The sequence below is a fragment of the Rhinopithecus roxellana genome, chromosome 8 (assembly GCF_007565055.1).
Source record: "Rhinopithecus roxellana isolate Shanxi Qingling chromosome 8, ASM756505v1, whole genome shotgun sequence".
Classification (NCBI taxonomy): Eukaryota; Metazoa; Chordata; class Mammalia; order Primates; family Cercopithecidae; genus Rhinopithecus; species Rhinopithecus roxellana.
In genome coordinates this window covers 72,300,431-72,325,479 of record NC_044556.1, presented here as the reverse complement: position 1 = coordinate 72,325,479, position 25,049 = coordinate 72,300,431, and the positions used below count along the sequence as shown (strand labels likewise).

Below are 25,049 nucleotides of genomic sequence, written 5' to 3'. Positions count from 1 at the left end.
ATTTGCTTCTTGGTCTTTCTCCTCCCCAGCTGTGTACCTTGGGCAAATTGATTTCTCAACCTCAGTTTCCTCACCCATAAAATGGGATTATGTAAGGTGATCAAATAATTTATTATCTAAACTGGAAACTGGAACATATTTGAGAGTGGAGGATGTCAAAGAAAAACCAGATATAGGTAGTAGTTGAAGCAGTAAAAAAATTTATTTGGGAATTATTTTAATAGGGGAAAAGAGACCTCAGTATGGAACTGGACTCAATTTTTTTTTTTTTTTTTTTTTCAGAGTCTTGCTCTGTCACCCAGGCTGGAGTGCAGCGGCATGTTTTCAGCTCACTGCAACCTTCACCTCCTCCTCCCAGGTTCAAGAGATTCTTCTGCCTCAGCCTCCCAAGTAGCTGGGACTACAGGCCCACACCACAATGCCTGGCTGATTTTTGTGTTTTTGGTTGAGACAGGATTTTGCCGTGTTAGCTAGGCTGGTCTCAATCCACCCACCTCGGCCTCCCTAAGTGCTGGGATTACATGCAAGAGCCACTTCACCCAGCCAGAACTGGGCTCAATTCTGAATACAGCTTGGACAAGGGGGATATAGCCAAGGAGCAAGGTGGGGGGTCATTGAGTAGAATACTATTAAGAGGAAACATTTGGAAATAGGGGGATTCTGGCTGAACAGACTTAACAGGATTCCTCCTGAAGGCAGCCAGGGTGATCAGACACCAAGAGTAGACGATGAAGAATTTGGCCAGATAATGGAGCATGATCAGATATTGCAGGTGGGGGATTCGTTCTAAACCGACTTAGCAGTATTCTTGCTACAATAAAGATGGACGCCAAGGTCGAGGCCTAGAGAGCTTAGAGGAGCTTGACTAAAGTTCAGTCAAGGAGAGAGTCTTTGTCCAGTGGCACAGTTTGAAGTAATTACAATAGTATAGTCTTTTAAAAGATTTATTGCCTGATAAGTTGCTTTTATTTTTAGCTTGCCTACCTATACAGTTCTATTAAACCAGGTATGGTGACTCACGCCTGTAATCCTTGCACTTTGGGAGGCTGAGGCAGGAGGATCACTTGAGGCTAGGAGTTTGAGACCAGGCTAGGCAACTTTTATCATCTCTACAAAAAAAAAATTTTAATTATCTGGGTGTGGTGGTGCATGCCTGTAGTCCCAGCTACTTGGGAGACTGAAGTGGGAGCATTGTCTGAGTTCAGGAGCTTGAGGTTGTGGTAAGCTATGATTGCACCACTCCACTCCTGCCTGGGTAACATCTAGAGATGCTGTCTCTAAAAATAAAATAGTCCTGTTGAAAACATTTTCACTAGAACAATTTCTTCTCTGAAAACAATTTTATTTCCTCCTCAAAAACAAGTTTGATCGCCTCCCCCAAATTAAAATGGTATATAAACAGGACAAATGCTAAGTTGTTTTAAAATGCTGGGGCAATGGGTATAAACCATACATATGATGCTTTAAAGAATCAAACAAAGTAGTACATGTAAAGTGTCTAGTGCTTGGAACATACTGTGTATTCAGAAAAGGATTTTCTCTTTTTCCCTCCTGGAGGAAGGTTGGACAAAGAAGCACTGATCAGCAATAAACAAAGGCCTACAGGTTTTTTTAAAAGGCTATTGCAAAAAGCTCCTAGCTTTCCAGGTCCTAACAGCCCAAGGTGTGAGTTTTGTCCAACTCAAGCAGGAAAATACTGACTGAAGAACATAGTCCTGTCTCTCTGTACTCAGGCAGCTGTCTCGGCAATGGAGAACATACCCAGGGGACGGCTGTGCATTTTTGTCTGGTACTTTGGCTGCCCTGTGAGCACAGAGCCCTTTTCTTTGTTGTGAATTCACGACTGCTTCTGGGCAACCTGCCTAGAAAGCTGGGGAACCGTCTCTGGCACCCATCTGCTGCACCCAGCTCCTGCCTGTTTAGGAACGTGATCTTACCAACTGCATTTAAATAATGGGTTTACCATAAACTTAGTAGTCTGAGCTGTAAAATCCACACCTGCTGTATTAGTCCATTTTCATACTGCTACGAAGAAATACCCAAGATTAGGTAATTTATAAAGAAAAAACAGTTTAATGGACTCACAGTTCCACATGGCTGAGGAGGCCTCATAATCATGGTAGAAGGCGAAAGAGGAGCAAAGGCACATCTTACATGGTGCCAGGCAAGAGAGCCTGTGCAGGGGAACTGCCCTTTGTACAACCATCAGATCTCATGTGAGACTTATTCACTATCACGAGAATGGCATAGGAAAAACTCACTCCCATGATTCAATTACCTCGCACTGGGTCCCTCCCATGACACATGGGGATTTTGGGAGCTACAATTCAAGATGAGATTTGGGTGGGGTTGCAGCCAAACCATATCACCTGCCTTGAAGGTTGCTGGTCCCATGTAGCCAGAAGCCTAACTGCCATTATGTGATTGGATTTCCGGGGTTGGGCCTGGGCCCATCCCTTTCAGAAACTCTAAATTCATGACTTCTTGCCCTGCCTCTTATAAGTGCTATTTTGCTCTAGTGATGAGAGCTCTTGAGCCTGTGTGTTCGTTTAACCTAACACCCTGCAGAGCTGAGGCTTGGGTTTTTGCCAACTCCTTGTGGGATGGAGAATCCACGGAATCTGGCCTCCTGGAAGCGAGGAAGGATCTGCGTATGTGAACAGCAGTGTGCGACAGGAGAGTCAAGCCAGGGAGCAGGCAGAGTTGCAGGGCAGCCCTCTGCATGGCTCCTAACAGCCTCTTCTTTCTCTAGGTATGTGTACATTCCAGTGGGCGGGTCCCAGCATGGCCTGCTGGGGACACTGTTTTCCACGGCGATGACATTTGCATTTGTGAGCTACTGGCATGGCGGCTACGACTACCTCTGGTGCTGGGCAGCGCTCAACTGGCTGGGAGTCACTGTGGAGAATGGAGTCCGGAGGCTGGTGGAGACTCCCTGCATCCAGGACAATCTGGTGAGCAGGGTCCTTGTTCCTGTGTTAGGAGACAGCTGAGCTAGGCAGATCAGGTCTAGGAGGGATGGGGCCATCAGATTCCCTACCCCCACCATGGGCCCTTTCTGCTAGGTTGGTTCAAAGTCCATATGCCTAGAGACAAGATAGCTGGAAAAGAAGCTTCTGTAGTGCATATGTGTGTTTGTGCGTGTGTGTGTGTGTGTATAACTATAAAAAGTGTGTTATGTAAAAATTAGAAAATTTAAACAAGAAAAAACCTCTCTTCAACAGAAACCATGTTAAGATCCATTCTTCTAAATTTTTTCTATGTGTATATATAAACAGACATATGTATGTAACATTAAAACAAATGCTATTACAGAAAGATGATTGCATCGGGACCACCTTTTTAAGTCACTGAGTCCATACCTAACCACCCTTTTTAATGGCTACATAGAATTCCCTTATGTGGATATGCCATAATTTATTTTAGTCTCCTATTATTAGTAATCATATTATTCTAAAGGTTTTTTGCAACTATCAGCTGTATTAAAATGAATGTCATAACCAGGATGAATTCTCGTAAGTGAAATTTCCAGGTTCAAGGTTTTTCTCATCTTTAATGTTCATTATGTATATTGCCTATTAACTCTTAACTGCCCTGTAAACAAAAGTACACTAGTTTATGTTTCTACCAATGGTACATAAGAATGACCTTGCTAATATTGAGTATAAACTGGAATTTTAAATCTTGATGGGTGTCGTATATAGTAGTGTAAAAAATAACTAAGGTTTTAAGAAACAGTTCAACTTTACAGGAAAGTGATTTGGAAAATCAATTAAGCATTTCTCTTTATACATATATTTTAAGTGATTTTAAACTATGGACATAGCTTTTATCTTGCAAGTGTGGTATATGATATATTACAATTTTGTAGGAAATCATCGGTTCTGAAGATGTAGCAATATCCCTCTAACCCCAAAAAAAGTAGCTAAAAAGAAATGTGCTGGCATCAGTGTTCATGGCAGGCAATCACACACAGAAAATTTGAAAAATGATTAATGTGGCTAAATTCCACCAATATGAATAACTAAAGCAAATGCACTTTAAAAAACCCTGTCAAAACAGAATACATTTACATATGTTTTTATAAAGATAGCCATAGTACAAGTGGACAGTTATTTCAATAAAAACTGAAATAAACTGAGTAGTCAAACAACACATTGGAGGGAATTTAAATATGCTCATGTATGTATAAAGATAAATATTTTTCCAGCCATCAGCAGGAAAGAAATGCCAGTGGATTCTAATAGAAAATGGTATTTCAGTGAAAGCCATGGCTATGTAACACACAGGAAAACAAAAAAGGATGGTATCATAAAGATTTTAATCTTCCCTCAAATCTAAGCATTCTGCTCCAAAGCCTGAAAACACAGTTATCACCTTTGAAAGACAGAAGGTTCTTTTCAGCCCTGTCTGTAGCCCTGTAACTCATTTCTGTGCTGTTTCATGAAGCAGCTAACATTAACCTTGAACTTAATGTTAAGCAGTGCTCTGTGGCCTTTGAGCTATAGCTTATGCTAGTAATAATTTTAGAAATCTAAAACGTGGAGTAACCCAACTGTGCCATGTAGCCTGTGGCCTGTTCATTTTGGTTCAAAATAAATCAAGGCATCAAGCACATTTACTCACAGGATGAAGCTCTTGCCTGTCTACCTTGCTCCATCACAGCTTGCTTCAGGACTCACTCATTCACTTCACTTGACCGTCCATCTATAATTCAGGTACCTTGGTACATAGTAATTTTTGATATGTATTTTTTTGGCAAAATATTTGTCTTATATGTTGCAAATGTGATGTTTGGCTTGCATCTTTATTGAGCAAGAATATATTTTATGAAACCTATTTTTATCACCTACAAGCCTGGTAGGTGGTGACGGCTATTTAGACAATGCACTCCTTGAGTACATGGCCAGGTTCCCATTACTCTGTTTATTATCCCCATTGTCTGAGTGAGCCTTAGTGTTAAGTCAGTGTACAATTAGTGCTTTCATATCAGATTGATTCTTTAGTTCTTCCTCCACTTATCCAGACATAGAGTCTTCCTCCAGTACCCTGTTTCTTATGTAGTTCCACACAACATCCAAATGCACACAAATTTTTGAGCAAACTATTTCCCCACTTAGGTTACCCTTCTTCCCTCTCTTTCCATGAATCAGTTTCCTGTTCTTCTGTCAAAATCCAAATAAAGACTTACTGCCTCTGTGAATTCATTCTGCATGCCCCTCACGTCCTTAGTATTATTCAGAGTTCTCCAGAGAAACAGATCAATAGGGTGTGTGTGTGTGTTTGGGTGGGCGGGCGGGGGTGGGGTGCGGTAGGGATGACGGTAAAGAAATTTAGTGTACAGAATTAGACCATGTGATTTTGTAGGCTGAGAAATTCAGACCCAGGAGAGCTAATGGTGTAAGTTCCAGTCCAAAAAAAAAAAAAAAAAAAAAAAAAAAGGCAAGAGAAGACCAGTGTCCTAGCTCAAAGACAGGCTTGAAGACAGAAAAAAATATTGTCTTAGCTTTCTGTTCTATTTAGAACTTCAACAGATTGGATGAGGCCCACTCACATTGGGGAAGGAAATCTGCTTTCTTCAGTCTACTGATTCAAATGTTAATCTCATCCAGAAACACCTTCACCAGTTCACCAGAACACCCATGAATAATATTTAAGTGAATATTTGGGCCCATTCAGGTTTACAAATAAAATTAACCATCACACCCTTTCTTCATGGTGTATATCCTTCATCCGTTTTATTAAGATAGATTAGCAGATGTCTAAATAAAAAAAAAATTTTTTTTCTTTGTCATATCTTTTCAAAAAATGTTTGCGGGTACATAGTAAGTATTTGTATTTGTGGGGTACCTGAGATATTTTGATACAAGCATGCAATGTATAATTATCACATGGGGGTAAATAGGGTATCCATCATCTCAAGCCTTTATGCTTTCTTTGCGTTACAACCAATCCAATCATACTCTTCCATGTCAATTTTAAATATATAATAATCGTTGACTGCAGTCACCTTGTTGTGCTACCAAATACTACATCTTATTAATTCTATATAACTATATTTTTATGCTCATTAACCATCCTTCCCCCCAGCTACCCTTCCAGGCCTCTGGTCATCATCCTTTTACTCTCTGTCTCCACAAGTTCCGTTGTTTTAATTTTTAACTCCCACAAACAAGTGAGAACATGTGAAGTTTGCCTGTCTGTGCCTGGTTTATTTTCCTTAATTACTTCCAGTTCCATCCATGTTGTTGCAAAGGATAGGCCTTCATTCTTTTTTATGGCTGAATGATACGCCATTGGGTATATGTACAACATTGTCTTTATTTGTCTGTTGATGGACACTTAGGTTGCTTCCAAATCTTGGCTATTGCGAATAGTACTACAGTAAACACGGGAGTGCAAATATTTCTTTAATTTACTGATTTCCTTTCTTTTGAGTATATCCCAAGTCATAGGACTGCTGAATCATATGATAATTCTGTTTTTAGTTTTTTGAGGAACCTGCAAACTGTTTTCCATAGTGGTTGTATTAATTTACATTGCCACCAACAGTGTACAATGATGCCCTTTTCTCCACATCCTTACCAGCATTCGTTATTGTCTGTCTTTTAGATAAAGCCATTTTAACTGGGGACAGATAATATCGTATTGTAGTTTTGATTTGAATTTTTCTGACTTTAATGTTGAGCACTTTTTCATATACCTGTTTGCCATTTGTATGTCATCTTTTTTGAAATGTCTATTCAGATGCTTTGCCCATTTCTTAATCAGATTATTAGGTTTTTTTCCTGTAGAGTTGTTTGAGCTCCTTATATATCCTGACTATTAATCCCTTGTCAGATGGACAGTTGACAAATATTTTCTCCTATTCTGTGGGTTGTGTCTTCACTTAGTTGATTGTTTCCTTTACTGTGCAGAAAACTTTAAACTTGATGTGATCCTATTTGTCCATTTTTGCTTTGGTTGTCTATGCCTATGGGGTATTACTAAAGGATTATTTGCTAACTCCAGTGTCCTGGCAAGTTTTTCCAATGTTTTCTTTTAGTAGTTTCATATTGTGAGACCTTAAATTTAAGTCTTTAGTTCATTTTGATTTGATTTTTTTAATATGGTGAGAGAGAGGAGTCTAGTTTCATTCTTCTTTATATGGATATCCAGTTTTCCCAGCACCATTTTTTGAAGAGATTGTCCTTTCCTCAGTGTATATTATTAGCACCTTTGTTGAAAATGAGTTCACTGTAGATGTGTGGATTTGTTCCCGGGTTCTCTATTCTGTTCCATTGATCTATGTGTCTGTTTTTGAGCAATACCATACTATTTTGGTTACTATAGCTTCATAGTATATTTTGAAGTTAAATAATGTGATTCTCCAGTTTTGTTCTTTTTGCTCAGAATAGCTTTGGCTATCCTGTGTCTTGTGGTTCCATATAAGTTTTAGGATTTTTTTTTTTATTTCTGTGAAGAATGTCATTAGTATTTTGATAGAGATTGCATTGAAACTGTAGATTACTTTAGATAATATGGATGTTTTAACAATATTGATTATTTCAGTTCATGAACATGGAATATCGTTCCATTTTTTGTGTCCTCTTCAATTTCTTTCATCAGTGTTTTATAATTTTCATTGTAGGGATCTTTCACTTCTTGGTTAATGCCTAGGTATTTAATTTTATTTGTAGCTATTATAATTGGGATTACTGTCTTGATTTCTTTCTTTTAGTCTGGCTAAAGGCTTGTCAATTATATGAATCTTTTCAAAAAAACCAACTTTTCATTTCATTGATTTTGTATTTTCATTGTTTCAATTTTATGTATTTCATCTCTGATCTTTATTGTTTCCTTTGTTCTAATTTTGGGTTTGGTTTGCTCTTACTTTTCTAATTCTTTAAGGTGCATCATTAGGTTATTTTTAGTTTTTTGACTTTTCTGATATAGGTGCCTATAGCTGTAACTTTCGTCTTAATATTTCTTTGGCCGTATCCCATCGGTTTTGGCATGTTGTGTATCCATTATCATTTGTTTCAAGGAGTTTTTCAATTTCTTTTTTAAGTTCTTCATTGACCCTCTGTCATTCAGGAGCATATTGTTTAATTTCCCTGTGTTTGGGAAATAAAACACAACAAAAAATAACAAAATTCCTCTTGTTATTGATTTCTGCTTTTATTCCATTGTTCAGAGAAGGTAGTGGATATAATTTTGTTTTGTAAAATGTTTTAAGACTGATTTTGGTGGCCTAACATATGGTCTATCCTTGATAATGATCCATATGTGGAGGAGAAGAATGTGTGTTCTGCAGCCCTTGGATGAAATGTTCTGTAGATGTCAATTAGGTCCATTTGACCTGTGCTGCAGGTTAAAGCTGATGTTTCTTTGTTGATGTTCTGTTTGGATGATCTGTCTAATTCTGAAAGTGGGGTGTATAATTTCTTCAGCTGTTATTGGGGTATCTGTCTTTAGCTCTAATAATATTTGCTTTAGACATCTGGGTGCTCCAATATTGGTTACATATATTATTTACAACTGTTGTGTCTTCTTGCTGAATTGATCCCTTCATCATTATATAATGATGATATATGTATCTTTGTCTCTTTTTATAGTTTTTGTCTTGAAATCTATTTTGTCTGATGTAAGTATGGCTGCTGATGTTTTGTCTTGATATCTATTTTGGTTTCCGTTGGCATGGAGTATCTTTTTCCATTTCTTTACTTTCAGTCTATGTGTCTTCATAAGTTAAGTGTGTTTCTTGTAGCCCACAGATCATGGGGTCCTGATTTTTAATCTATATGTATTTTTTAATCTACTCAGCCACGCTGTCTTTTGATTGGAGAGTTTAGTCCATTTACATTCAACGTTGTTATTTATAAATTAGGACTTCCTCTTGCCATGTTACTATTCGTTTTCTGTTTTGTGGTCTTCTTTCCCTCTTTTCTGTCTTTTAGTGAAAGTGATTTTCTCTGGTGGTGTGTTTTAATTTGTTGCTTTTTTGTGTATCTGTTGTGTGTTGTTTGATTTGAAATTACCATGAGGCTTGCAAATAATCTTATCACCCATTATTTTAAACTGATGACATCTTAACACTGATTGCATAAACAAATTAATAAGCAAAGAGAAAACTAATAAAAACTCTACACTTTAACTTTGTACTGCTTTTAACTTCTTGTTGTTGTTGTTGTTTTTTTTTTTTTTTTTTTTTTTTTTTTTTTTTTTTGAGACAGAGTCTCTCTCTGTCGCCCAGGCTGGAGTGCAGTGGCCGGATCTCAGCTCACTGCAAGCTCCGCCTCCTGGGTTTACACCATTCTCCTGCCTCAGCCTCCCGAGTAGCTGGGACTACAGGCACCAGCCACCTCGCCCGGCTAGCTTTTTGTATTTTTTTTTAGTAGAGACGGGGTTTCACCGTGTTAGCCAGGATGGTCTCGAACTCCTGACCTCGTGATCCGCCCGTCTCGGCCTCCCAAAGTGCTGGGATTACAGGCTTGAGCCACCGCGCCCGGCCTGTTGTTTTTATTTATATCTCATTGTACTGTTTATGTCTTTAAAAGTTGTTGTTGTTATTATTTGTTACTGATTTGTGTTTTAGTCTTTCTACTCAATATATGAGTAGTTTGTAGGCCACAATTACATTGTCATAGTATTCTGTGTTTTCCTGTGTACTTGATATTGCCAATGAGTTCTGCACCTTCAGATGATTTCTTACTGCTTATTAATATCCTTTTCTTTCAGACTGAAGAACTACCCTTGGCATTTCTTGCAGGACAGGTCTGGTGTTGATGAAATTCCTCAGCTTGTTTGTCTGGGCAAGTCTTTATTTTTCCTTCATGTTTGAAGGATATTTTTGCTGGATATACTATTTTAGGATAAAAGTTTTTTTCCTTCAGCACTGTATGTCTTCTACCCTCCCCTGAATTGTAAGGTTTCCATTGAAAAATCTTCTGCCGGATGTATTGGAGCTCCAATGTATGTTATTTATTTCTTTGCTCTCATTGCTTTTCAGATTCTTTCTTTATCCTTGACTTTGGGAGTTTGATTATCTTGAGGTAGTCTTATTTGGGTTAAATCTATTTGATGTTCAGTAACCTTCTTGTTCTTGAATACTGATATCATTCTCTAGTTTGGGGAAGTTCTCTGATATTATCTCCTTGGATAAATGTTCTACCCCTGTCTTTTCCTCTCTTTACCTCCCTTTTAAGGCCATTAACTCTTAGATTTGCCTCTTTGAGGCTATTTTCTAGATCTTATAGGCATGCTTCATTCTCTTATATTCTTTTTTATCTCCTCTGACTGTATTTTCATATAGCTCATCTTCAAGTGTGCTAATTCTTTCTTCTGCTTGATCAATTCTGCTAAGAGACTCTGAGGCATTTTTCAGTCTATCAGTTGCATTTTTCATCTCCAGAATTCCTGCTTGATTCTTTGTAATTATTTCAGTGTCTGTTAAATTTATCTGATAGGGTTCTGAATTCCTTCTCTGTTTTGTCTTGAACTTCATTTAGTTTCCTCAAAGTAGCTATTTTGAATTCTCTACCTGAAAGGTCACATATCTTTGTGTCTCAGCAATTTGTTCCTGGTGCCTTCTTTAGTTCATACAGTGAGGTCATATTTTCATGGATGGTCATCATGCTTCTGCATGGTACATTGGTATTTGGGCATTGAAGAGTTAGGTATTTATTGTAGTCTTCACAGTTTGGGCTTCTTTTTACCTATGCTTCTTGGGAAGGCTTTCCAGGTATTTGAAGGGACGTGGGCATTGTGATCTAAGTTTTTGGTTGCTCTAACTGTATTTGCAATATGGGGCACCCCATGTCCAGTAATGCTGTGAGTCTTGCAGACTCGTAGAAGTATCACCTTGGTTATCTTAGAGAAGATCCAGAAGAATTACCTGGATTGCCAGGCAAAGACTCTTGTTCTCTTCCCTTACTTTCTCCCAAACAAATGGCGTCTGTGTGCTAAACTGCCTAGAGCTGGAGGTGGAGTGACACAAAAACTCCTGTGGGCCACCACCACTGGGACTGCCCTGGGTCAGACCTGAAGCCAGCACAGTACTGGGTCTTGCCCATGACCTACAGTAACTACTGCCTGGCTACCACCTATGTTTGCTCAAGGCCCTAGGTTTCTATAATCAGCAGGTGGCAAAGTCAGCCAGACTTGTATCCTTCCCTTCGGGGTTATGGGTTCCTCCTGGTCCTGGGTGGGTCCTAAGATGCCATCCAGGAGCCAGGTCTTGGAGTCAGAAACCTTAGGAATCTACCTGGTGCATTATTCTACTACAGCTAAGCTGGCACCCAGGCTGCAATACAAAGTCCTTGCCACCCTTCCTTCTCCTTTCCACAAGCAGAGGAGTCTTTTCTCATGGCTACCACCACCTGAGGCCTGTGGCAAGTATTGCTTGGCTATTGCCAGTGTTCATTCAGCATCCAAGGGCTCTTCATTCAGCTTGTGATGAATGCTGCCAAGCCTGGGTCCTTCCTTTCAGGACAGTAGACTCCCTTCTAGCCGAAGACAGGTGCAGAAATGTCCGAGCCAAAACCTGGAACTGGGAACCCAAGAGCCTACTCGGTGCTCTACCCCACTGTGGGTGAGCTGGTATCTTGGCTGCAAAACAAAGTCCTCTTTCCTTTTCCCTCTTCTTTTTTCAAGCAGGAGGAGTTCCCCATAGCTACCACAACAGGGAATGTGCTATGTCATGCCTGAAGCCAGCAAGTCTCTGAGTCATACCAAAGGTCCACAGCAAGCACTGCCTAGCTACCACTGTTGATTATTCAGGGCCTAAGGGCTCTTTTGTCAACAGGTGATTTATTTTGCCAGGACTGCATCCTTCCCTTCAAAACAGTGGGTTCCCTTTTAGCCCAGGGTGTGTCTAGAAATGTTGTCTGGGAGGTAGGGGTTGGGATGGAGGCCTCAGAACTCTGCCTGGCCCCCTATCTTACTGTGGCTGAGCAGGTATCCAAATTGCAAGACAAAGTTGTCTTTATTCTTCTGTCTCCTCTTCTCAGGCAGAAGTTCGAAAGGAATCTGTCTTGGAGCTGTGAGCTATGCTGCCTGGGGTTGGGAGAGGGGTGATGCAAGCACTCCCTTGGATGCCCTGGCTGGTGTCTCACTAGGTCACATGTCCCTGAAATCAACTGGCTTGAAGTTCAGCAAAGTATGAGGACTTGCTCAGGCATCAGTCCTTGTTGCCTAGACTACCTTTCAAGTTTATTTATGACCTTGGAGTCCCTTAGCCCTTGGGGAAAAGGGTTGCTGGAATCCAAGTTCTGACTTCTGGGGATGGATGCTTCCCCTCTGACTAGGGCTGCTCTAAGGGCCGCCTCCATGGGCACCGGGCTGAGTTCTGCCCAGTATCGCTTTCTGCTGTGACAGGGCAGCCCTGAGTTCCAGTGCCAAGTCCCACAGTCACTGTGATCTTTCTCCCCCAAGTGTACGAGTTGTTGGTCCATGCCATGTGGCTGCTGTTGGAGGATGGAGGAGAGGTGGCATTGCAATTTAAGACTGTCTTTCCTACCCTCTTCAGAGCCACTTTCAGTGATAGGAAGTTAAAACCAGGTACTGTGATTGCTCATCCAATTTTTGGTTCTTATAAAGGTGTGTTTTTATGTGTAGATAGTTGTTTAATTGGGTGTTCCTACAGGGAGAATGATTGGTGAAGGCTTCTATTTGGCCATCTTGCTTCACCTCCCACTTCTTTCATGTCTTCATCTTCAACCCCAAGGTCTTATTTGGGGATCAAAATATAGAAGAATTCTATTTCTTGATGTTGGTAGACTGAGAGCTGAACATTCACCCAAATACTTGTCAGAGCTGAGTGTTGTAAATAGGAAGCCCTCTGATCGTCTTCAACAAGGTTGTCTGATAGAACTTTTAAGGTGACAGAAATGTTCATTACACTGTCTAGTGCAGTAGCTACTAGCCCCATTGAGCACTTGAAATGTGGCCAGTGCCTATTTAAACTCTGAATTTTAAATACATTTAATTTTAGCTAATTTAGATCACAGTATCTCCCATAAGGCTAGTGGCCACCATTTTAAACAGTGCAGCTCTGGAACATACCCCCCTTCTAGAAAACATAACGTGCTGAACCTCTTGACTTGGAAATCTCCCAGGTTTCACACATGTAATACTGAGCTCATGCACCCCTACCTCCCAGTAATCCCAGCATACTCTCTTTCCCCAAATGACACCACCATCTATCTAGCTACTCAAGGCCAAAGCTATTATGTTATCCTTTGTACCTCTCTCCCCCTCAGATTCATCTGCATGTACTGTACATTCTACCTCCTAAGTAGACTTTGAATTTTTTTGTTTGTTTCTATTTCTACTGAAATCCTAATCCAAGCTGCTCTCATTTCTTTCCTGGTCTACCAAATAGCTTCTAACTAAATCCCTGCTTCCACTTCCTCCCCCTTCCATTTATTATCCTCATAGTCCTGACTGATATTTCTCCATAAAAACCTAACCATGTTGCTACCCTTTAAATCCTATAGTGACTCCCATTTTGTTAGAACCAGGTCCACAACTTTTAAGATGACCTATGACACCCTATCTGATCTTTAACTTACTGTCTTTTCCCACTCCTCCCCCCCGCATCACCTCTCTGTTCTTCTTTCCATTCATTACATACCTGGTCCCTCTATCCTCAGCTCCCCAACACAGGTACTTCCATCTTCTAGAGTGCTCTCTTTCCTTCCCTTCCACCCCTACTCATCCTTCAGATTTCACCTCAAATGATATCTAGTTTGGCCCTCCTAACTCAATTAGATCCCATTTGATAATTTATTTTGGGTACCTTGTATATGTTCTCTTCTGCTATATTTATCACAGTTGAAATGAAAATTTTAACATAATTTATTCCCTCACTGAACTTTAAGCCTCACAAGGTCAGAAATACTGTATTCTTGACCCTTATCCCAATTCCTGGCACAATGCCTTGTTGAATAAAAGAAAGAATGAATGATCCTTTCTGACTTGATTCACTGAGGGGAGTTTAAGATGAGATAGGCTTATGCAGCAACATGAAGAATATAGATTGAACACTGAAAAAACTGACTAAGACTGAGAGTTATTGAGCATTGGGAGATTATCTTACTAAGCAGCAGCATAGATACAAATAGGTCTAGCAATGGCAAAATGCTGTTATAATGCTCAGTGCACAAAATATATATACAGGAAACAATGGGGTAAGGAGGAATTAGTCTTCCTGGTAGCCTGCTGCTTTATGAGAGAAGGGATTGTTGGTTGTGACTCACTGAGACACAGAGCTGTAGGAAGCTGACAAAAGGCATTTTCACAAAGCATCCAAGCTCGGTGGATGTAGAGGAGTTACTGCTGGAGGACTGCGCTTTTTCTCTATACATGTACTCTCCAGGGAGCGAGGATTTCTGTTTAGCATTGAAATATTTTAATCAGAGGAAACATTTTGAAGTGACACCACTTCTTGCCAATTCTCAATTTGATCTCTCCTTTGAAGGAAGGCTCCTTCAGGCTGCTTGTCGATTATTCCTACCCAAAGGAGAATCTATATCTCAAATAGTTCACCTACCCCCACCCCTGATTTCCATTTCATTGAATAATTTAAATACGTTCTCCCCTCCCAGCCTTGCCTCCCCCTCTTTGCCCCAAGAGTGTCTTGCTGAGCTGATTTATATCCTCTCTGAAGCAGTAAAATTTCTATTTATAGACTTAATTGAGGAAACACACCTCTAGTGAAAACCACCGAGAATCAGTCTGATGGTCGTGGTAGGGGTTTGATGTTCTGGGGTATCAGAGAGAACCCAAAGACTATGGTGGTGGTAATTCAATTTATTGGCCATGTTGATCAGTTTGATTTTGAAGATAGAGAATTCCAAATTGGTTTTAAGAAATCAACCAATTTAAAAGTATTGTTGATTGTAAATTGACCAACATGATCCAAACTATGGTTATTTGATTCTGTAGAATCCTAACTCACCGCTTGACAAGACATACATGTCTAGTTGTCCTGATTAGAAAACCTTTTCCTAGGGGTCAGTAGTCCAAGCCCCAACTAAGCCTCTGAGGGAGTATAAAGCAAATTTGAGAAGAGCTGTGGTGTTTGATAATGGCTCATGGCCTTCTATTCCTCCACCATTTGGATTTCTTTCAACAAATTAAAATCAAGCAGTTACTGGACGTAAGCCATTTTCTCCAAAAAATGATACCCTTTCTCGACTGAGCCCACTTAGGCACAGTCAGCATGGCTATTCATTTCTTAACTTATTCATTTAGGAAAAAAATTCTCAGCATCTTATGTAGAAGACACTTTACACATTACTGAAGGACTCTAAACTGAATAAGACATGATCCCTGCCATGAATTAAGGTTCCTTGCCTGACCTCCTATCAGAGTACTCATATTATGATGACTGCTTTGGATTAAAGATGTAATAAAACCGTGAAATGGGAGCTTCTCTCTATGAAGAGCTAAGATATCTATATGACAAATGAACTTGCCTTTATAAACATAATAAAATGCTGATTGACCTAGCCTTCCCAGGCTTTGCTTAGAAGAAAGGTCCAAGCTAGAGATAGAAATTTGGGAGCATATAGATGATATTTTGGAGCCATGAGAATATTTGAGACTCTTAGAGAAAGAGAGAGAGAGAGGGAATGCATGCGTGCGTGTGTGCAAAGAGAAGAAAAGGCAGCCAGGGAACACCAGTATTGAGAAGCTGGATGGAGGAGGAGTTGAGGAGGAGGAAAATCTAGAGGGTGATTTCACAGAAACTAAGAAGAGGGGAGATTTCATGGAGGGGAAGTGGTCCATGGTGGTGATGCTACTCAGGGGTCGAGTAAAATGAGAGTGCTGACAGTGAGAAAAGAAAGCTGTGAGAGTTCATCCCTGCCCCCCAGGGGCTTATGATCCGGATGGAGAGACGAGATATGCACAGACAAGTTGAGGACCACTGTAAGGCATTACGTGCAGAGTGACCAGAATGAGGCACAGAGGCAGCTGATGTTCATGGTGGTCAGTGTGAGCTAAGCTTTTGGGAAAGGTTCATTAAAGAGCCAAGGCTTGAATAGTACCCTGGAGAATTAACAGTAGGATTTGGCCAGGGTCAGGAGGGAGAAGAAGACTGGCATTGCAGACTGGGAGAACAGTGCACATGCTGCCTGAAGTCAGGCATGGATGGGCATGCTGTATCCAGGTCACGAGGCTGCCAAAACAAATAGGAGAAGGGTGGTTAGAGGGGCCACATGGTTCCCATATAAAGGGATTTGAATGCCATGCTTAGGAATTTAGGAACACAAACCACTTAACCAAACAGGAGAGCATTAAATTAACATATTAATCCCACACATCAAATTAGCCTGTTGTCCCAGCTTATTAGTGCTCACTCGGGCCTCTGGGTCTGGAAAAAGCAATGTGTGTTGTTATGAACAGTGTGTTCCTTGGTGGATTACGACCCTTTGGCACCCCCACGGCATTGTCTCCCACTCCTAAGGATCATTAGCGATGCAGGAAACACACTATGCAATTCTCTGGTTATACATTTTCTTCTCTGTGGGAACTGGAAGCCTGAATGTTAACCTCTCTGGTCTAAGAGGTAGAATTCTGAAAATAATTCCACGTTAGTTCAAATATGTTTAGTATGACAAAAGCATTTTCAAAGGTTCTTTTTAACTTTCCATGACTGAGTCAGCTGACAGATAGAAGACTTTGAAATAGAACCCATTTTCAGTTATTCCTGGACTGATGAGCACCAGGACTGGCCAGTGCTTGGCCTTCTGCTGCCTTTCCCTGGCTGCTCAGTTTCTGCTGGAGCAAGACAGGTCACCTGCTCTAATCATCGGCTGCTATCATGGCATTCTTATACCTTCTCCCTGTTCAATGCAAAGTCTCACCTGGGACACCGTAATCTCAGGAACGAGTACTGAGCCAAAGATGAGATCCACAGCGTGAATGTAAATGGTTGAAACTGGCTTTTCTTGGTGGTTTGTGGAGTTTGATTCTTCATCTGTGAGTCTCTGGTCTGTTTCTGCAGCACAGATGAATGGTGGTTGCTCTAATCGCAGTCTAGTGCCTAGCAACTTTCCATAGATGAACTTGGGAAAAACAAATAATCTTAGTATATATATGTTGAAGCTTTGGCTGTGTCTTTCTAATTCTGGGTATCTAAATCCAAATTACCCACTGGAGGTGACAAAGCTTGAATTTCCAGTGTTCCTGTTATTGATGAAAAGAAAAATAGCCCCCTTGTTTCTTCCTAAAATAATATGCACATAACTGCAATATATTTTTACGATGTATATTTATATATGTACATATGCTGTGACTATATGTGTGCAGGCATGTGTGTGTGCACGCGTATGTAACGCATTTTTAAAGATCTAAGGCAGAGATGTGCAGGACTTCCAAAATAAAATTCTTCTAAAGTACCTCACATTCTTTCCAAGTCCTAGAAATAAACTCTGCTTTAAAAAGCCTTTCGAGCAGCTGCTGGTCTTGTTAGAGATAAGCTGAGTTGGTATTAATATACTTGTGATTACTGACATGTATTGAAACACACAATTTAAGTTGGATCTTGCTTTTTCTTCTGGTGTCAAACCTGTAGTTTACCTAATAGGCTGGAGTAATCGCTGGAACAGACACTGACAGTCCACGGAAGGGTAGGAAGCAAGGGTACAGTATAAAAGGTGAAGTTCATCCATCAAACTGACTGCAGCTATTAACAGTGATGTTAAAATAGTTTGTTTTGTTTTGTTTTGTTTTGAGACAGAGTCTAACTCTGTTGTCCAGCCTGGAATTCAGTGACGCGATCTAGGCTCATTGCAACCTCCACCTCCCAGGTTCAAGTGATGCTCCTGCCTCAGCCTCCCAAGTAGCTGGGACTACAGGTGCGTGCCACTACGCCTGGCTATACATGTATATATATGTATATGTGTATACATGTGTATACATGTGTATACATGTGTATACATGTGTATACATGTGTATACATGTGTATACATGTGTATACATGTGTATACATGTGTATACATGTGTATACATGTGTATACATGTGTATACATATATTTGTATTTTTAGTAGAGATGGGTTTTCACCATGTTAGCCAGAATGGTCTCGATCTCCTGATATCGTGATCCACCTACCTCAGCCTCCCAAAGTGCTGGGATTACAGGCCTGAGTCACCGCACCTGGCCTAAAATAGTTTTTTTGAGAGGGAATATGTTCTTGACATATTAGTTTAAAATGATCACCAAAGAATGATAGATTTAATAAAACCTTATTTTTATTTAAAAATACACATAAACAGAAAAGTATGTGAAAGGTTATACACTAAAATAATCATGGTGGTTAATTCTTACTGGTAGTATTATTTGTGATATATAGTTTCTTATTTTTACTTATTTATATTTTCAACTTTTGCTACAGTAAATACATACTGTTGTCTAACTAAAAATTATTGAGAGAGAGGTGAGCCGTATGGATTCACCCTAGGGAGGCTTTGACTAGCTGATCCTGGATGCTTGATTTATGTTAGAAATTGGAAGTTAGTCAGATGTAGTGGCTCATACCTATAATCCTAACACTTTGAGGGGCCAAGGTGGGAGAATCCTTTGAGGCCAGGAGTTCGAGGCCAACCTGGGAAACACAGTGGGACCCGCTTGCTACAAAAACAAATAAAAATCAGCCTGTTTTGATAGCATGTGCCTGTTGTCCCAACTACTCAGGAGACTGAGGCAGAAGATCACTTGAGGCCAGGAGTTCCGTGCTATAGCACGCTACGATTGTACTTGGCGAATAGCTACTGTGCTCCAGTCTGGGCAATAGAGCAAGACTCAACAACAACAACAACAACAACAACAACAACAACAAAAAGAAGAAGAACAACAACAAAGAAATTGAAGGTTAGAGTTGTCATTCTCCAAAACAAACTAGGTCTGTTGTAGTTGCCATCCTTTGCTAAAGAAGAAATGGTACCAGATACCATACAAGAATCTCTTACATTTGTTGTTTGATATAACCACTGCAGCAAGCCTCCAGGGTAGGTGTTACTACCTCCAGTGTTACAGATAGGGAAACTGGAGACTGGGGAAGGTAAATAATTTATCTAAGAATACAGTTAGTTAAATGAGGAGGGGAGTCAAACCCAGTTATACATGATCTAAGCTTCCTGGATTTCAGACTAGAAGAATCTTCGTTTTGATAAACCCCTCCTACTTAGATCACCCGTTCACTTCATGTCTCTTTGCTGCTTATGCATATTGGGCATTGGATTGATTAATATTCAGCCTTCAGTACTTGGACCACGTGGGTTTTGATTGTGTCTCCTCTGTTTATCAAATAACTACTCTGAAAAATTGGTCCAACTAGAAAGGGAATGTTTACAGAGGGAATTTGACCATGTTATCTCATATGATGTTAACAGCAGCTTTATAGGTATGTCTTATCACTATTCCCATTTTACCAGAAGAAAAACTGAAACCTGAAAGTTTAAGTAAGATATGTCCATGGTTCACACATCAAGCATGAATGTAATAAATAAATAAGCAAACGAGCAGCTTCCCTTCATCCCATTCTTGGGTCCCTTTCCCCAGCAACAGCAACATTCAATTCTCTTAGTTGTTTCTGATTTTTACTTCTTTCCAAAGTGTACACTAATTTTATTATTTCTTCATTTATCCTCCCTCCCTCCCTCCCTCCCTCCCTCCCTCCCTCCCTCCCTCCCTTCCTTCCTTCCTTCCTTCCTTCCTTTTTCTCTCCTTTTTTGAGGCAGAGTTTTGCTCTTGTTGCCCAGGCTGGAGTGCAGTGGCTTGATCTTGGCTCACTGCAATCTCCACCTCCTGGATTCAAGCCATTCTCCTGCTTCAGCCTCCTGAGTAGCTGGGACTAAAGGTGTGTGCCACCACACCTGGCTAATTTTTTTATTTTTAGTAGAGATGGAATTTCACCATGTTGGCCAGGCTGGTCTCGAACTCCTGACCTCAGGTCAGGTCCACCTGCCTTGGCCTCCCAAAGTGCTGGTATTACAGGCATGAGCCACCACGCTCAGCCTATTTCTTCATTTATGAATTGTAACTATTAGCTGCTTTCTTCATGAAATTTTAGCATCTTAGTCCTACTCACTATTTTTTCTCCTAATATAATAACTCCATTTTGTTTGTTAATTCAGCACTCAGCACATCATGGTAAGTGTGGCTGACTGCCAAACTGTTTAGTATAAGTGCATCTCCTTTCTTTTTTTTTTTTTTTTTTTTTTTTGAGGCAGAGTCTCGCTTTGTCGCCCGGACTGGAGTGCAGTGGCCAGATCTCAGCTCACTGCAAGCTCCGCCTCCCGAGTTTACGCCATTCTCCTGCCTCAGCCTCCCGAGTAGCTGGGACTACAGGCGCCCGCCACTTCGCCCGGCTAGTTTTTGTATTTTTAGTAGAGACGGGGTTTCACCGTGTTAGCCAGGATGGTCTTGATCTCCTGACCTCGTGATCCGCCCGTCTCGGCCTCCCAAAGTGCTGGGATTACAGGCTTGAGCCACCGCGCCCGGCCTCCTTTCTTATACAACTGTTTCTTCCACTTAGGTGAATTGCCTTGCCATTTTTTTTCTTTCATTAGTTTATTGTCCCTCCTGCTTCCCAGATTCTCCAACAGAACTGGAAAATCCCTCAGATAGAATTTTCCACATGGTCAGAGGTATCTGCTCATCTGTCTATTCTCTTCCTTTCCTGGAGAATCTCTCTTGAAACCCTTCCATCCTCTTTTCCCACCTGACTCACTGCTCTTTAGATGCTCTGTTTAGCTGTTGTACTGATGCTTCCCTTCTCCTCTCTCCTTTAACAAATCCCTGTTTCTTTGTGCTGGGTCTTGTTTTTTTTTTTTTCTTTTTCTCCCTTGATTTGATGGAGCACATCCTTTAGTAGCTTTTTAAGAAAAAGACCATAGAGAGATAGTTTCTTGAGACCTGTATTTTCAAAAATGTCTTATTTTTACTCTCACACTTGACTGGGCACTGGATTTCAGGTTGAAAAGTAATTTGTCCTAAGAATTTTGAAGATACTGTCTCCTAGCTTTTCACTTTTCTATTGAGAAATGCCATTTTCATTAGTGTATTTATTCTGTTTTTTTGCTCTGGAAGCATTACTGCAAACATCTTTGGTATATATCTAAAATTTTACTGTGCCCATTGTCCCTGCCTTTAAATTCTCTTTGATGCAATTTATCTATGAAAGAACTTTTATCCTGGGGGGTGAAGGAGGAAGAGGGAAACCTCGGGCCCTATATGTTTATTACCCAGATTTTTAACTAATCTCCCTGCTTTTTTCTTCTTCATGGGTTACTCTTGCCATCTGTGGTACCTGGTGCCTCTATGCCTGGGCCTTATGGGTGTTTGGTGTATAAATGACTTTCATGTCTTTGACATCTAGTATTCAGGTATCTCAAATCTGCTAATTCTTTAATTTGCTCTATCTTATTAAAATGAGTTGTCTTTGCTCACCCTGCTCTTCCCTTCATTTTTTATCTGTGGATGTATACCTTTTTCAAATGTTTACTTGCATTTTAATGAGACTTGCGAAGGGATCAGAGATGTTTATTATGTTTAATTGGTTATCAGTAGAGGAGTTTTGTGTCCTATCACTTGGTGAATCATTCTTAGATTTTAAAATATTAAGATTACTTAAAAAGGAGGCCTTGCTTTAAACTGTTGTTTTTGTGGTTTTGACATGATGTAGCTGAGGCCACAGCTGTCACATCCTAGGCTTATTCACTAGTCCCAAGGGACCTAAGTGTAGCCTGGAGAGGGAGGCCCTCAGTACCATGCGCAGCTATCACTTGGGTGTGATGGTCGTCAGACTTTCATCTTCCCACCCATGTGCCTTGACTATGCTCAAGGGAGATGGCTGGGATCTAAGGTCATTTAGTGGAAAAATTCCTAGGTTTTCTTTTGTTTGTTTTTCCCTTGTTACTTCTTTTTAACTTAATGAAGTCATTCACGACCACATACTTTTAAAAAATACATACAGAGAGATGAAGCTGAAAGTCCTCTGGGATACCCACCCCCCAACAAACACACCCTGCTCATTTTCCTCCCCAAGAGGTAACCATTGTTATCAGTTCGAATGTAGTCTCCCATACCTTTGCTTTGTGTTTGTGTGGTTTAAGGAATATTCTAAAGTTTGCAGTTTTCTTCCTCACTGATATGCTGTGAAGATGTTTCTATGATAGTGTATGCAGATCTGTGTAATCAGGAATGGTATGGATGATACGGATATATCATTCAGCCATTCTCCTGTTGAAAATTCAGGTTGCCTCTATTTTTTTTTTTTTCGCTTGCAAGTAATGCGTCTGCAGTGAAGATTCCATTTTGAGCTTCCTTGTACACGTGTGTATGTGTTTCTTTGGGGCAGTTACCAAGAATAAAATAGGACAGAGGAGTTGGCAAACTAAGGCCCATGAGCCAGATTTGGTCAACTGATTGTTTTTGCATAGCCTGCAGTTATGAATTGTTTTTACTTTTTAAAATTGTGTTATTGAATACTCTATCCTTTCCCCAGTTATTTAAAAGATCACCTTGAATATATAGTAAATATCAATATATACATGGATTCACTTTTTGGCTATCTATTCTGTTGCTTTGATCTAGTTGATTGTTTCAGTTTTAAATACTAGAGTTTTATATTGTGTCCTGATTTCTGCTAGGGAAAGTCCCTACCTTTTTTTGGCATTTTTTCAGAATTGCATTGGCTAGTTTTGCCTGTTGATTCTTCCGTCTGAATTTTAGAACTGGTGAAGTTCCCCAAAACTCCCTTTGGTATTTTTATTGGAATTTACTAGATGTGCATTGAATTGTAGTATGATTTGAGTACAGTTGATATTGTCTTAGTCCATTTGTGCTGCTATAATGAAATACCTGAGACAGGGTAATTTATGAGGAACAGAAATTTATTTCCTAGAGTTCTGGAGGCTGGGAGTCAAAGATCAAGACACTGGCCATTTAAGTGTCTGGTGAGGGCCCAGTCTCTCCCTCCAAAATGGCATCTTGTTGCTGCATCCTTCAGAGGGGACAAATGCTGTGTCCTCACGTGGCAGAAGGAAGAAAGATGAAGGGGTAGAGAGAGTGAATCCACTCCGACAAGCCCTTTTAAAGGAGCCCAAATCCATTCATGGGGTGAAGCTCTCATGAATTAATCACTCCCCTAAAGGTCCCATCTCTTAATACTACCACAATGAGGATTAAGTTTCAACATGAATTTTGGAGGGGACACCATCATTCAAACCATAGCAAATGTTAATTATTCAAATCTTCTCTTATGGTCTTACATAAAGTTTCTTCTTAGAAGTCTTGCATACTTCTTTTTGTATCATTGCTTTGGTATAGGAAAAGTACTGATTTTTGTATTGAGTTAAACTTTTGCGTTTATGTTGTCTAAATCTTTTGTAGCTCTGCTAATTTGCCAGTTATTTCTTTTGAATTTTCTATATCGATGGTCACATCACCCATAAATAATGACAATTTTGTCTTTGCCAACAATTATAACTCTTACTACATCCAATTATCTCATTGTACTGACTAGGATATTTGGTACAGCTTTGGATAATAGAGGATAAAATGTCTTTATCTTGAAGTTTATGGGAATGCTTGCTCTGGGATTTTGGTATATCCTCTTTTTCAGCTTACATATGCTTTCTCTTTTTCTAGTCCTCTAGAGGTTTTTATTGTGAATGAGTGTACAATTTTACCCAATGCTTTATCGTCATTTATTGAGTGATCATAAGATTATTCTCCATGAGTTACATAGATTATCTATATGTTTCTAATATTGAATCACCCTTTCATTCCTGGGATAAATCTTACTCCATGGAGAGTGTTTTTAAGTTACTCTTGTATTTGACTTGCTGCTATTTAATTTGTATTTTTTAAGGTAATAAAAATGAACAACAACAAAAATTACCAATAATTAACACACCACTAAATTTGGAAAGAAATTTGGTGGAAATTTGCAATAATTAAGACACCATTAAACTTGGAAAGAAATTTGGTTAGTCATAAAAAGCTAACATAAGAAAACCGGAAGCTAGCCTTTCTTCCACCATTAAAGTGAAAGTTTTTATGACTTTGATGTCAGGGCTGTGCTAATGTCATGAAATGAATGGAAGCTTCCCGTGGTTTTCTACTCTCCAAAAAAGTTTTTGTGAAATGGGATTTATCTCTTCTTGACCATCTGGTAGACCTTGCTCATTAAAATCACCTGTAAGCCAGGCATGGTGGCTCATACCTGTAATGCTAGCACTTTGGGAGGCCAATGCAGAAGGATTGTTTGAGGCTACGAGTTTGAGACAAGCCTAGGCAACATAGTGAGACCCCATCTCTACAAAAATAAAAAAAAAAAAATTAGCCAGGCATGGTGGCACATACCTGTACTCCCAGCTACTCAGGGGACTGAGGCAGGAGGATCACATAAACCCAGGAGTTCAAGGCTCCAGTGAGCTATGATCATGCCACTGCACACTAGCCTGGGTGACAGAGTAAGGCACCATCTCTAAAAATAATTAACTAAAAATCATGTAGGTGAATTTTCTTTGAACATAGGGCTTTAACCACTAATTCAGTTTTTCTATGTGTGTTAGTCCATTTGCATACTGCTGTAAAGAACTTCTCATGACCGGGTAACTTATAAAGGAAAGAGGTTTAATTAATTCACAGTTCAACATAGCTGGGGAGGCCACAGGAAACTTACAACCATGGCAAGGCACCTTCTTCATAAGGCTGAAGGAAGAAGTGCCAAGCGAAGGGGGAAGAGCCCCTTATAAACCCATCAAATCTCATGAAAACTCACTGTCATGAGAACAGCATGGGGGAAACCACCCCCATGATTCAATGACCTCCACCTGGTCTCTCCCTTGTCACTTGGTGATTATGGAGATTACAATTCAAGATAAGATTTGTGTGGGGACACAAAGCCTAACCATATCACTATGGTTATGCTTTTTCAAACTTTCTACTTCTTTTATTCAAAATTGAGGTAATTTATATTTTCTAGATAATTTACCTTTTTAAGCTATATCTCCAAATATATTGTTATATAATCTCCAAAGATTTAAACAT

General features: G+C 39.9%; 1 protein-coding gene across 3 annotated transcripts in view; it reads left to right on the top strand.

The window, feature by feature from the left end:
- HHAT (hedgehog acyltransferase) overlaps window positions 1–25,049 on the top strand; it is a 377,292-nt gene that overhangs the window by 273,243 nt on the left and 79,000 nt on the right. For all 3 annotated transcript variants that reach the window (XR_004058941.1, XM_030936771.1, XM_030936770.1), the window contains one exon: window positions 2,753–2,954. Coding sequence is in view for 2 of the 3 variants with exons in the window: in XM_030936771.1 (XP_030792631.1) it covers window positions 2,753–2,954 (202 nt within the window). In the remaining variant the exon portion in view is untranslated. The remainder of the gene's footprint in view (window positions 1–2,752; window positions 2,955–25,049) is intronic.